At 56.9% G+C, this 14,022-nt stretch overlaps 1 protein-coding gene across 9 annotated transcripts in view; it reads right to left on the bottom strand.

Annotated features, from left to right (window-relative positions):
- Positions 1–2,143: 2,143 nt before the first annotated feature.
- AGAP3 (ArfGAP with GTPase domain, ankyrin repeat and PH domain 3) overlaps positions 2,144–14,022 on the bottom strand; it is a 58,247-nt gene continuing 46,368 nt past the window's right edge. For 3 of the 9 annotated variants that reach the window (XM_054495007.2, XM_054495003.2, XM_054495012.2), the window contains 8 exons: positions 12,023–12,191; positions 8,264–8,434; positions 6,463–6,600; positions 4,518–4,672; positions 4,322–4,412; positions 3,941–4,163; positions 2,979–3,234; positions 2,144–2,838 (listed from right to left, as the gene is read on the bottom strand). In XM_054495007.2, coding sequence (XP_054350982.1) covers positions 2,632–2,838; positions 2,979–3,234; positions 3,941–4,163; positions 4,322–4,412; positions 4,518–4,672; positions 6,463–6,600; positions 8,264–8,434; positions 12,023–12,191 — 1,410 coding nt within the window. In that variant the 3' untranslated portion in view covers positions 2,144–2,631. The other 6 variants (XM_054495008.2, XM_054495006.2, XM_054495013.2 and 3 more) reach the window with 4 other exon arrangements.

Below are 14,022 nucleotides of genomic sequence, written 5' to 3'. Positions count from 1 at the left end.
ACAGGCGCCTGCCACCACACCCGGCTAATTTTTTTTTTTTTTTTTGTATTTTTAGTAGAGATGGGGTTTCACCATGTTAGCCAGGATGGTCTTGATCTCCTGACTTCGTGATCCGCCCACCTCGGCTTCCCAAAGTGCTGGGATTACAGGCATGAGCCACCTCACCTGGCTGCGGTTAGATCTTTTTAGGAGATAAGCCAGGCAGAGGTTGAGGATCACAGGAGCCATTGTCATTCTGGCAGGGCTGGAGCAGAGTTTCTGTGGCCATGTGTCCCCTGTGGTGGCAGGCAAGAGAGCACCTGGGCAGGAAGGCCACAGATGAGAAGCAGCTCAAACCAAGGCCCTGACCTGCAGGGGTTTTCTGGCTCTACCTATGAAGCCTCCTAACCTGTTCAAAGCAGTATTCAACCAGCCGAAGCAGCTCGTTTTCCATAGGGAATCTGGAGGTGACTATTGCTAATATTTGGAGCCCAGGAGCCTATTCCTACACATACCCATGGCCCTGTCTCTATTTTGCCCTATCTACATGTAAGGTTTGTATCAGCCTTGCAAAAGGGGCTGTGGGCTGAGAAAATAAAGCCTGGCTTCCTCTCTAAAGAGTGTTACTTGCCTACCTGCACAACACACCAGCCCACCACACCCAACATATGCTCATGGTGCTTTAGAAAGGACCTATGTCAGGTCTGTGGGAAATTTTTTTCCCCGAGATGGAGTCTTGCGCTGCCACCCAGGCTGGAGTGCAGTGGTGCAATCTCGGCTCACTGCAACCTCCATCTCCTGGGTTCAAGCAATTCTCCTGCCCCTCAGCCTCCTGAGTAGCTGGGATTACAGACGCCCACCATTACGCCTGGCTAATTTTTGTATTTTTAGTGGAGACAGGGTTTCACCATGTTGGCCAGGCTGGTCTCAAACTCCCGACCTCGTGATCTGCCCACCTTGGTCTCCCAAAGTGCTGGGATTACAGGTGTGAGCCACTGCACCTGGCTTGTGGGAATTTTTTTTTTTAAAAAGAGAAGACAAGGGCTACCAGCCACGTGGGTCCAGGAATGGGACAGCAACAGACTCCTCAGAGAGCCAGGACTGTAACTTAGCAAGCTCTCATCCTTTCAGAACCAGCAGGGAGAAGCATTTCCCCCAGGTCTTCCTTCTGGACTAAGGGATTCAGTCAGAAGGAAAAGCAGGAACTCTGGATTCTGCCCCCAGCTTGGCTTGGCAAGATGGTGGGAGTTAAGGCAGCCATTCTTGTGTCAACCACCTACCTCCTCCCGTTTCCTCACAAGCAAAGCCCAGGCACAAGTCAGTCTATGCTGTAATACAGCTATCTGGACAGAAGTGCTGTCACTTACCTGCGGCACCCTCAGTTCTTCTCCAGGGTACTGACTCAAGTATCTCCCTGTACATCCTACTGTATGGCCATTCCCAGACTTGTAGGAAAGGGGCAATGCTTACGCCCTCTTTCTGGGTGCATTCTGGCCAGTACAGGGTGTGGCAACAAGCTTACTACATAGAATACTGATGACAAATGAAGAAAGCAGCTAGAAAGGCTACCTGATGGCTGGGCATGCTGGCTCACGCCTGTAATCCCAGCACTTTGGGAGGCCGAGGCAGGTGGATCACCCGAGGTCAGGAGTTCGAGACCAGCCTGGCTAACATGGAAAAAAACCCATCTCTACTAAAAATACAAAAATAAGCTGGGCGTGGTGGTGGGCGCCTGTAATCCCAGCTACTCGGGAGGCTGAGGCAGGAGAATCACTTGAACTCGGGAGGTGGAGGTTGCACTGAGCCGAGATCTTGCCACTGCACTCCAGCCTGGGCGACAGAGCAAGACTCTGTCTCAAAAAAAAAAAAAAAAAAAAAACTGCCTAAAGGTGGGGGAGGCAGCACCCAGTAGGAAGCAAAGAACTCTGTGTCCTCTCGTCAGGGGCCCTGTGCTGTGCTGCCGAAAACTCAACCACACCCTGCCAAGGGAAGGCCGAAAGAAAGCAATGCACATAGGAGGCTGAAGAATGACCACCTGGGACCCAGGCGAACAGAGGAAAGAAAATCTTAGAACATGGCAAACAATGAGAAGAAAGGGATAGAGAGAGAGCAGAGCTGAGGGGCGCGCTTGGGAAGGCAGCGACGTAAAAGGGGGAAACAAGGCCACGCACACAGTCTGGTTTATTGGCTCATCATACACACACACATCAAATATGTACACAAACATAAATATTCCAATGTACAAAGTTTACATGGGACTCACAGATCACCCCTCGTCTCTTTCATCCAGCAACCCCAACCTGTGCCGTTCTCCTCGTTTCAGGATGAAGGCGTGTGAGGGGCTGGCACTAGGAGGCAGGGATCTGGAGGAGGGAGAGGTCCTGCTCCCCTCTCCTCACAGGCACCTCCGAAGGGTCCTGTCCCTTTTCAATGGCACCTTAGGGCAGAGGGCTAAATCCCTCATCCCTCTCTGCTGCAGCTCAAATCCCCAACTCTCCTTGATCCCTTTGACTCTCCTCCCTAATTTCCTCGGCTTCGTCCTCTCAGCATGTCCCTGCTTCTCCATCTCTGTGTCTGTTCCCACAGTGCCTGCAGGGAGGAGGGTCTTCGGGCCATGGAGTCCTTCTGGCCCCTCTGCCCTCTTCCTGGGCCTTATAGGAGGCTAGGACTACGGTGCAGCTCAGCAGAGGGGTTGGTGCCATTGGCAGGCTCTCTGTTGGGGGTAGGCGCTAAGCCACAGCCCTCCCCAGGGCAGCCATGCTGGATCAAGATGTCTGCACACTCCTGGCTGCCGGCCCGGCGAGCATACGCCAGTGGAGTCAGGCCCCGGGCGTCCCGGCTCCTCACGTCCACCCCGTACTGTAGGAGAAAACACATGTTCACAGTTGGCAAGACATGGGAGGAGAGAGATTGGTTGTAGGGGAGGAAAGAAGAGGTTGCTTTCAAAGAACAAGGCTAAGAAGAGTCAGGTCAGGGCAGGCTAGAGGCACATGACTCACCCAGATGAGCAGCTGCGTGAAGACAACGTTGGCCATGGCACTGGAGAGATGTAGAGCCGTCCGCCCGTCCCCGTCCCCATAGGTCTCATTCACCTCCTCTTTGGAGCCATGTGCCAGGAGCATCACCAACAGCCGCAGGTCATCTTCCACCACGGCCCGGAGCAGCTGCTGTCCCAGTGGCACATCTGAGCTTGGCAGTGGGGCCAGGAAGAGCTTCTGTTCATACTTGGCCCGTATCCAGCGTTCCTTCTCCTCTCTGCAACCACAGGCCCATCAGGGCATGAGCCAAGGAAGGACACCAAGCAAGGGGTGAGGCCAGGAACGAGGGCAGGAAAGGAAGCAAGCACCCGGGGGAACAAGGAAGAAACAGTGAGAGAAGATGAGACGGAGCAAAAAGGGAGGAGAGAAGCCTCGGAAACTCCAGGCACACAGAGGGGCAGTGGGTAATGGAAAGGGGGGTGGGAGAAGCTGAAAGGAAGGGACACTGAAGGGAAGCCCCCTGGGGACAGTGGGGATGCGGGGGCTGAGAGGGCAGGAAGATTCCAGGCAGGCCCGTGTTGCAGCTTATCTGGCCGTCTGAACTCTCTTGGATTGGCAGTGCTGGAACAAAGCAGGTGCGGGCCTGCACTGGGGGGCCATGCACTCCCCTATCTCCCACCCATTCTCCCCATCTCAGAGCTCTGGAGTGGGTGCTCTGCACCACACAGTGATAGGGGCCCTGCGCATGCGCCTCCTGCTGGCCCCTGACCTGCTGATAACGCTCAGAAAGGGCCCGTTGTTGTGAGGCGCCTGAGTGACAGGCACCAGAGCAAGAGGGGCACCCCCAAGGGGCCAACTGCCAAGCAGAGCAACGGACAGTTTTAACCCTTCTAACACCATCACAGCCACTCCAATCTTCCCCATGCTGGGAGCCCCCAACGGTTCCCCCATTCCTGGCCAGCTCCAGGGCACCATCTGCTCACCTGCAGGCGTCAGGCCCTGGCTTGGAGTAGCCACCCAAGGCCCCCTCCCAGACGCTGTTGGCGAGGGCATTGCCCATGGCAGTCATGACAGCCAGCAGCTCAGGCGGCCAGTCATCGAGGTCGAGGGAGCGCACCCGGGACAGGTGAGCCCCCAGGTGTCGGTGGATGCCTGAGCACTCAATGCACATCAGGGCACCCAGGTTCAGGCTGGCCCAGTCTGGATCTAGGCAAGGAGAGGAGAATGATACAGCGACAGCAGGCAGGCCACCAGAGCACGGGACAACTAGGGAAGTCTTCCCTGCTCTCTTCCCTGCTCCTTGATGCTTGCGAAGCTTTCCCTGGGCCATCCCCAGCTCCCAGCCCCACCAGTCTTGCACTCACTGGGTGCATCGCAGTCGATACAAAAGCTGTTGCCGCGAACGGTGCGGACAGCCTGCACAGCCAGAGCTGCGTTCTGGTTCCCCAGTCGAGTCTGTCGCACAGCAGGAGAGACAAGGGGCGGTTGGTCAGTCATGAGGCCCCTTTCAGTCCCACCCCAGCCAGGTGCTCTGTGTGGGCCCAGTCACCCTGTACCCACCTTGTCCTTAGCACTGCGGCAGCCTTGCAGGCTGGCAAGGATCTGGGCCTGCACACTCTGAACCCACAGCTCCCGCTCCTCCGCCGTTGAGGCCTCGAAGTGCCACGTCTGCCCGGTGAGGGACACCACCACAAATTCAAACGACTCCTCTGCCTCTGTTGAGGGGGTGTTTATGCCATCAGGGCTCCTGGCCTGCGTGCACACCCAGGGCATGCTATCGCCACAACTCCACTCACTACGCTGCTCCACTGGCAAGTGTCCTCCTCCCCGAGATCCTTCCCCAGCTGCAAGGCCACACGCTCCAGGACAACTTGCAGGGGGAGGCCAGAGTCAACTTGCAAGACTAGTCTGAGCTCCCAGTCCTCATTCCTAACCACCTGTGGAGCTTAAGTGAAAACAGATGGGGGATGCAAGATCTTGGCACCCCTGGCACTGCCGGGAATGGGTGTGAAACCAGAGAGGGGTGCTTCCCAGAGAAAGAGCTGAGTATCTGGAGAAGGATGCGACGGGGTGCTAGGAGGCAAACACTGGGAGAGGGTGGGGGAAGGCGGGTGTGGGCACCATCCGTACATGTCAGCTGCAGCCGCCTCATTTTGCAGCTCATTAAACCCAATATTCCTGACGGCGTCAGCGTGGGGCTCCTGGGAGCTGGGCCCCTCCCCCACTACCACGGCATAGACAGGCAGGCAGGGCAAGTGGATGGGGGAGAGGAGGAGAGGTTTTCTACAGGACCTGGAGTATGTGAGCGAATAGGGGCCTGAGGGCATCTGTAGTGACAAGCACTGAGGGCTGGACTGTGACCCCAAGCAATGTGGTGAAGCTCTTCCAAGCTCTGCTCCCCCAGGCCCCAGAAGACAGCCGCATGAATCTCATTCCCATTGGTCACCGCCCCATGGGTGAACAATTCCTAACAAGCAGTGTGACTGTGTCCTGGGGGCTGGAAAGACAGCACAGGTGCCTGCGGTAAGGCCCCAGGGTGAGCCCCAGTTCTGCTAAGGCCATCCCTGCTTGTAAGTCCTCACTGCATCTTGGCCCCAGGCAGCCTCACCTCAGTGACACCGACATCCCCTGGAATTCCTCCTCTGCTGGGCCCTTGCTCTCAGGGACTGTTAGCAGAACTGCCTTCCCACAGAAATAGAACCGGCGCCTCCTTCCCCAGGCACCACCACCGCGCCTCACCTTGCTTTCAACCACAGCCTTCGAACTACGTGATCTCCATGATCATTTGTGGGGCTCAGTCTGCCGGAGCAGAAGGGAGACCCCACGCTGTAAGTACTAAGCATCACTGTGTCACAGGTTGGCTAGGTGTCTCTGCTCCCCTGACCCATATGTCTACCCTGATGATTAGAGCAGAAGTGAGAAATTATGAGTCTATAGAAGTTAAACTTATTTGGGAGCAAAGAAACTCCAATCACCAAGAAGAGGGAGGTTTTGAAGACACTTTGGGGAAAATCTGAGGAGCAGCAGTATAATTAATAGAGGAAGAGAAAGGTCCTATGGAAGAAGGCTTCAGGACCTGGAATTCCTTAGCCTAAGGAAAACTAATGAGAGACTCAGCCAATCTGTACACATGTATTACGCACCTAGTAAGTACCCAGCACTTTATTAAACTCGGGATGACACAAGAGACAGAAAACACAGGTCCTGCCCGAACGTCTTAGAGGAGCTACTGATGTAGCAGTCTGCTGTCTTTTACCTTCTTTAAGAATAAATGAAGTAAGCCCACATTTCAACAGAAAGGGTTTCAGTTAGCAGAAGAACTTTTCTAAGATACCAGGTCTAGATTACCAAAAGAAGTTGTAGAACTACTTTGATTAGCAACTACTAGAAAGTGCTTAATCCACTGAATACAAAAAAAAAAAAAAATAGGTGTTACTTTTAGGGTACTATTCCCAAGTCCCACTGCCCACCTCCTGTGCCCGGTTTCCCTCTGGGTCCCCCTAACCTTCAGCAGCACTGCTGGGGCCGTCTGGTCGGGGGGTCCCGGTGCTCTTTTTCCTCCGGTGCTTCTTCCGGTTGGAGTGGGGAGATGGGGGAGGATCCAGCTTGGGGCTGGAACTGAGCACCTCAGCTGGGCCACTGGCTGGTGAGGGGAGAGTTGGAGAAGTGTGGGAAGAAGGGAGGCAGAGGAGGGGAGGGGCGCAGGGCACTGGGAGGAGGAGAGGACCAGTCCTGCCAACTGTAGCTGGGCCACACTCAGGAGAGCCAGACGGACACCTCTCTCTAGGCGAGGTCTGCCTGGGCTTCCCAGTCCCAAAGCTCCCCAGCCTTGGAGGAGGAAAACGTGGAGAGAGAGAGTAGGAAACTTAGGCAGAGCAGGATGGAGGCAAAGGGAGGAAGCTGCCTCTGCAGCCTGGAGGGGTGGAAGGCAGCCCAGGGAACTCACGGGGAGCTGAAGCCCCAGCAGCTCCGCACCAAATTTATCCTCAATCACACTCCCCGCTCCTCACAATTAATAGCAGAATTAGAAACAATCAGGGAGCTGCCTAATTACTGTCAATTAGAGCGCGCTAATCAAGCTCCGTCTCCCACACCCCGCCCGGCGCTCACCACTAAATGTCAAACTTCATTAGAGGCAGACACGCTCCCTCCCTCCCTGCCTTCCTCCTTCCAGACTCAACAGAGGGCCCTCACGCAGGCCAGCACAGGCCACTGGACCGGTGACCCAAAGGAAGGGCCCCTGGCTCCCCTTCTCATGCGCTCCAAGCTCACTTCCCCCAGGGGTGGGCTGGGCATGGATTGAGAGGTGGGGCAGATCCCTGTGCTGGCACCGCCCAGCTCCTCCCTCAGCCCGTGCTCCTGAGACCATGGCAGCTCAGAGGCTGGGCCTCAGGGCTCCTACTGGGAGGGCTCAGGGAAGGCCTTTGGGAAGACAATTAGGGAGAGCACCCATGGCTGGGGTGACAGTGGGGCACCCTGGGTCTTCCTGTCATTACACCATCACTCAGGACAAGGGCATGGAAAGGGCAAGGGACAGGAGAGGAGAGCTGGCTCCACGCCCTTTTGAGACTTCAGAACTGCTGATGGGGATCTGTGGTCAATGGTGAAAGTAAGAAGTAGGGTCAAAAGAAGAAAAGTGGAGAGAGAGAGAACAAAGGGGCAAACGGAAGAGCCCTGGAAGCAGGTGGAAGGGGCAGATGGGAGAGATGGTGGAGTCACCAACCCACCTAGGATGGGTGGAGGCCTATCCGAGGGGGGCAGCACAGGTGGAAAACGATCTTTCAGGACAACTCCACAGGGACCCCCCGTTTCACAGTAGCGGGCGAGATGCTGCTGCCTTTGGAACGTGGCTCACACGGCTTAGAGCGCCCAGCCTCCGACCTCCCTACTCAGCCGCTTCCCCGTCCCCCTGCCGAGAGGCTGATGAGCTAACTGCGCGGGGGGCTGATGGGGATGCGGGAGCCGCCACCAGCGCCGCCTGGGGACGAAGGGGAGGAGGAGCTGCAGAGGGCGGGCCTCTAGAGCCGGCCCCAGGCAGGGCTGCAGGCAGACGGGGGCTCTGGGGAAACGGGCTGCACGTGGAGGCTGGAGAAGGGACAGTGCCCCTACTCTGCTTCCAAGACAAGGTCAGTACTAGCCCCAAAGCAAGGTCTCTCTGACAAGCCCAGGAGGGCCCAGCTGGGCCCCACCCCTTGGCCTGGACACTGTCCCACTGCAGCCTCCCAAGCCAAGAATGCTGCCCGGTTCCCCTCCTCTCTGTCACTGGGGCCCCAGAAAAGGTGGGAAGCAGCAGAGCCACCACTCACCAGGGTGCTGCATGCCTGGGGGCAGGGAAGTGGTGGCCTCACTCCACTGGTCGGCGCTGGAAACGGAGCAGGAGCGCTGGTGCAGCCCCTCAGGGCGTGGGCCAGCCCAGGCCGAGCTGCTGAGGGGGCGCTCAGAGTGCAGGGATGTGCTGCTGGCCGAGTGGGGGGCACCTGGGGGCGGGAAGGGTCAGACTGGGAAGGGAGGCCGGGCAGGGGAGGATTCTCAAAGATACTATCCTAAAAATAGGGCTGCAGGGCAGAGCCTGAGACATTCCAGCAGGGCACTGGGTTCGTCAGGTGGCGGGCCAGCTTCTGGGAGAGCCAGAGGCCGCGCAGGGGCCCTGTGTGCCTTAGGAAGCAGCCTGTCCCCAGATCTTCATACCCTTCTCTCTCCATGAACAGAAAGGTCCACAGCTCTGTCCCCTCACTGTGGTCAGGGAGCGGGGCGGGGGGTCTCTGCATCAGAGATCTCCCAACTTGTGGAACGAGCTGGGTGGTGCTGACACCCATCTCCGCAGTGCTCCTTGTGGGGCCCCTCCTGGCTTGGGCCCCTGCACCCTCCATTCTAGTCCACATATGCCATTTGCTTTGCCTCAGCTTTACTGCCATTCTGACGAGAAATAAGTGTATCAAATTCAAGTAATTATGTCTAATTAGTATTAGTAATTATCCTGTTGGGCTGGAGAAAATTAATCTTTCGTTTCCCATCAGGGAAGAATGGCAGAGCCAGGGGGAACCGAAAGCTCTAGGAAAGCTAAGGCTGGGGCAGGCGCGGCGGCCGGCAGTGGAGGGAAGACAGAGCGCCCGGCTGAGCCCCTGCTGGAAAGATTCTGGGAACAGCCGCGGGGCCTCAGAGGCCTGTGACACTTACAAGGCCTGAGTTGGAACACCGAGAGCCTAAGCTTCCTTCCCCTTCTTCAGTCCACCCAAGACTGCGACCAGAAAGAAATGGCCTTAGGCAGTCTAAGAACAGGGGGGCCAAACCCGAGGTGCTTGAACCTTGAAGCAGAGGAGCCAGCCAGGTGCTGGAGGTTAGTGGGAAAGCAGAGAAGGGGCCCGGAGCTGGCCAAAGCTGGAGACAGCAGGCAGAGGCCCAGCCAGGAGAAGGGCAGGTGCCAGGTCTCACACCAGCCCTGCAGGCGGTGGTACTGAGGGGAAGCCTATGGGGAGACGGCACCGAGCTGCCGCATAAAAGTAAAGGAATGGCCCAGGGTGCCACAGCTCTGCCGCTGGGAGACACCTAAAGGCAGGGAGCAACTTTTATGTTCCTCTTGAATTTGTCACAACACCCCAAACAGGACCAGACACATAGTAAGTGCTTAGTCACATACATGCAGCACGGAGGCTACAGACCAGTCTCCATCTCCAGGCCCCGAAGAAACATGTAGATGCTGCCTCCTCAGAATCCTACCTACGTCCTGTTCTCCGCCCTCACAGGTCCTGCCTCAGGAAACCTTCCGGGGTGCACACTTGGTCCCTCATTTCTCAGACACCTTGCTTCTCCTCACCCCTGCTTTCATTCCCTTCCAGGTTCCAAATCGTATTCCCCCTCATCCCTAGCCCCATCCAAAGACACCACAGGCCCAACTTCCTCCCCAAGCCCCCGACCCAAAATCCTGAGGGAGGGAAAGTGCTTTCCCTTTCCTTTGTTAATTCTCCCCTCATTACGCCTGCAATCCCACAATCAGTGTGCACTGTAATTGTCGAATTTGATGCTAATGATTAATGAATTAAACATGGAGCCATCAATTAGTCCTCGGAGGATAATTCTGCATAAAGCAGCGGATAATGTAATTACAGTAACAAAGATAATGAGATGTTAACATCGCCCGGTGAGTGAGAGACATGTGTGAGTGTGCATGAGGGTCGGTGTCAGTGTCGGCATGCGGCAGCGGGACGCGGGCTGGGTGGGCACCGTCCGCGAGCTCCTGCTTGTGGGCGCTGTCATTACAGGAGCCAGGGCACGGGGCTGCCTCCTCCATGCCATTGCCCCTCCTAGGTGAGGGATGTCAGGGACAGGAACGGGACAGGACAGCGTCTTCTCGTTTCCCTTGCTCTAGGGCAACAGCCCAGCTGTCCTCTGGCTCCCTGCCATCAAGGAAAGGGACTCACTTGGGCCTGCTCCTCATTTTTGGAATGATAAGAGAAACCCCAAGCTGACCAAAGGGGCTCCTGGGGGCTGGTGCCAGAGGGCTCCCTGCAGCTCTGACCCACTCTCCGGGCAGAGCGCTGAAGGCTGCATGTGACCTGCCATCAGGCCAGTACAACCCCCCAGCAGGCTCAAGGTCCCCCACTGGCACAGCCCCATGATGGGTGGTGGCGTGCTTTCTCCTTCTTAGCTTCCTTCCTTCCCTCCATCCACCTCACAGGCTTCCTTTCTGAGCTCAGGGTGGCTTAGAGGAAAGAACATGGCTCTTCAAGTCAGAAACAATTAGGTCGAACCCTAGGTCTCCCACTTACTGTGGAATTTACAGACAAGTTTGTTAGCTACGCCAAGCCTCTGTTTCCTCATTAAAATGGGGACAATAATCTCTACTTCAGAGCTGCTGACGACCTGGGGCCTGATGCAGAGACAGCCACTGCATAGGGCACGTCGCAGTTGTGTCAGGCCCCTCCCCCTGGCCACTCCCCTGCCTTCGGCCTGGTCCGCGGTGTTTCTGTGAGAGTGGGCCCAGCACACCTGTTTCAGGTGCCTTGCCTCCAAACAAGGACCACACCTGGAGGCATCATTGCGCCTTCCTTCCCTCTAACCTGGGCTTTCTCAGCGGAGTCCCATCAGCGTTGTCAGTGGGACAATTCTTTATTGTTTGGGGTCCTCCCATCCATTCCAGGGGACTTCGTATCCCCAACCACCTGTCCACTAAGTCTGTCACACCCTCCCCTCACTGTGACAAGCACAGGCCCTCTAGGGAGGGGACTCACCCAGCTGCAGACCTGTGCTGCCAGGCGCTGACTGCTGGGACAGGGCACAGGAATGGCACCAGCAGGGCAGGGTTGGGGGCAGCTGTTACTGGGCCCAGGGAACATGAGATCCAATGGTCTAGGGCAACATCGGGGGTACTGAAGTCTCGGCGGAAAGCAGTTGGGAGCCAGGGGCTCTGGAAGCGAGGGAAACGAGTGTGGAAGGACGGACCCTGGAAGAGCACGGGGCCTGGGGGCCCAAAGGAGGAGGAATGAAGCGGCACTAGGAAGGGAGTCCCTGGGGAGAGGAGGCCTTTCACCTGAGCCAGCACTATCAGTTGAAAAGGCAAGAACACAACAGCTCTTCACTGGAGTTTCCTGCCTCCAGCTCCTGTCTAAATTCAGTCCTCTCTGAGCAGAGACCCACCTCCCACTCAGGCCTGGGAATATGCACCAGGTTGACCCCAGAGAGCTCCGTCCCCTTCCGCCTCCCCCATCTCCATACGTCAACCTTGGCTGAGATGCCGGCCACGCACCCAGAGGCACTGCCCCCACCCATCGCCTGCCTCGGATCCAGATGCAGTGATGGGCCTAGGACCACCAGCACCACTGCCCAAACATGACACTACCTGGCCCCATCTGACATCCAGGTCAACTGCTCGTCTAAGCATTTGCTGCCACCTCAACTAACTCCACTAGAGCTGCATTAGGGCACATGTCTTTGGCTGAGATGACCTTGAAGTGTGATGCTGGCCAGCACCCTGTGCCCAGGCTGAGAAGCAGCCAAGCCGAGAATGCCTGCTTGCCTTGGCTCCAAGGCAGCCACCCCCCAAGCCCCCACCTCAGCAGCCGCCTCACCTGTGCCCCCACCCAGCTGTGTGTTACTCCGCTCCACGGACAGCCCGTTGGCACGGGGGCTGGTGCCAGGGGCTGTGGCAGGTGTGGCTCGGGGCAGGCGCTTCCCTGGCACTTTCACCGTTGTCCGCAGCAGGTCAATCTCCTTGCCGTGGATGTTCTGCATGTAATCCTAAAGGCCGGGTGGGAGACACAGATGAAGACTTGTTAGCAGCAGTCACTCCAGCATTGAGCCTTGCAACTCCTAGGTCTCTCCCTGCTGTGGGAGGAGAGGGAAGGCTCCAATCTTGAAAATCAGGATTCTAAGCCACAGAATGTCTCCGAGTCTGGATTACACCTCGATCTCCATGGTGCCCAAAGCAGCTCTGGGAGGACTCTGCCAGGAGGGAGGTAGAGTTGGGGGCGGCTAAGGACCTGGAGCTAAGCGCTGAGGCTCAGGCCCTCAGGAACAACGGCTTCGGAGGCAACAGCACAAAGCAGGCCAAGTGCTGGGCCAGGCTGGGATTTAGGGAGAGCCCCTGGCTGTGGAGGGGAGCGGAGACACGCGGGGACATGGATGACAGGGTGGCCACCAAGCACTGCAGCCCCCACCTGGGCATTAAGAACCTTCCAAAGCCTAGAATAGTCCCAGCCCTTAGGACAGTGTCTGATAATAAACACTTGTTGAACAGTTTAAAAGGAAGCCTCTGATTCTTTTTGCTGGACTTCGGAATACAGCAACAGGTGGTCTCACAGGTACCACCGATTCCCCGGCGGCAGTCATCGTCATCACCGTCATGTCATCTGCCTGTCGTGTGCAGGGTATTTACCATCCTACAGCAGTGTATTTATACATTCCACGTATAACCTCGCGTAATCTTCACCACCTGAGGGAGGTAGTGCCTGTTTTGTAGATGAAGGAACTGAGGCTTAGAAAGGCTTATCTGCTCAGGAACACACAATTAAACGGTAGCAGAGTCAGATTCAAGCCAAGGTTTTTCAGATTCCCAAGCCTGTACCCTGTGCGCAGGCTTCCTCCAGCCTGTCCTGGGCCCGGGACTCACCCCGCTTTCAAGTCAGGGCCCCGAAGATGGGGGGCCACTTTGCGCTTGGACTCCCCCCATCATTTAGGGAGCACCACGACCGAGTGCAGGGAGGGAGGGTGGGGGCCTGCCGCTTCCTGGCCTGGAGCCCCACTGGGCCTCCTGCTTCCAGCCTCTCCTCCAGAGGCTTCCCTTTAAACTGTCTGACAAGTGTTTAGTATCAGACGCTGTCCTAAGGGCTGTCCCAGCCTGTTGTCTCCTGCTTCCTTGTCCCTGTCACTGTCCCTGAGCTCCACGGCAATTCCCAGCTAATGCCCTCAGTAAAGTGGCACAAATTCCTCTCCATGGGTCTATGCCCCTTCCTGAGAGAAGAACCTGGGTGATGGTGCCAGATTTAATTTGACTGAATTACATTGATTGGACATAAAGCCGCTCCTCCTTTCACCTCCGTGAGCACCTCTGGAATGTCTGCATCCTGAGGGCGGCCGTGCGAGGAGCCTTCCCAGACACGGTCCTCCTACCCTGAGGAGCCCAGCCTTCACCTTTACTGCTCTGGCCATCAGACTACTTTCCCGCCAGGCTGGCTCTATCTTCTCACCCCATTAGCTCCAGGGAAAACTGACACTGTCCTCTGCTGAAAAGAGCCCAGGGGGCCTGCTGCCTCTTGGGAAGCAGTGGAAGGGCAGGAAGTCTCACCAGGGCTCCCTCTGGCAGGAATAATGAGGACATCAAGTAGACAAGGAGTCACCTGGTCCCAGGTCACTAAGAGAAGGTGAGGAGGTTACCAGCTAGATGGAGGAAAGAGGCGCCAAACACCAGCCTCCACCTGCACTTCTGTGGCTGGGCTGGACGTCACCCACCGCTCCGTGTCAGCAGGGGAATGGCGGAAAGGCCTGGTGTCAGCACGCGGCCTCCCTGCCCAGGTCCAGCCCTGTGGGTCTCACCGAGCCTGCAGTCGCCTGCATTCTCAAGGTGGCTATG

The sequence above is a fragment of the Pongo pygmaeus genome, chromosome 6, assembly GCF_028885625.2.
Source record: "Pongo pygmaeus isolate AG05252 chromosome 6, NHGRI_mPonPyg2-v2.0_pri, whole genome shotgun sequence".
In the NCBI taxonomy this organism is placed as follows: Eukaryota; Metazoa; Chordata; class Mammalia; order Primates; family Hominidae; genus Pongo; species Pongo pygmaeus.
This window is presented reverse-complemented; position numbering and strand designations above follow the sequence as displayed.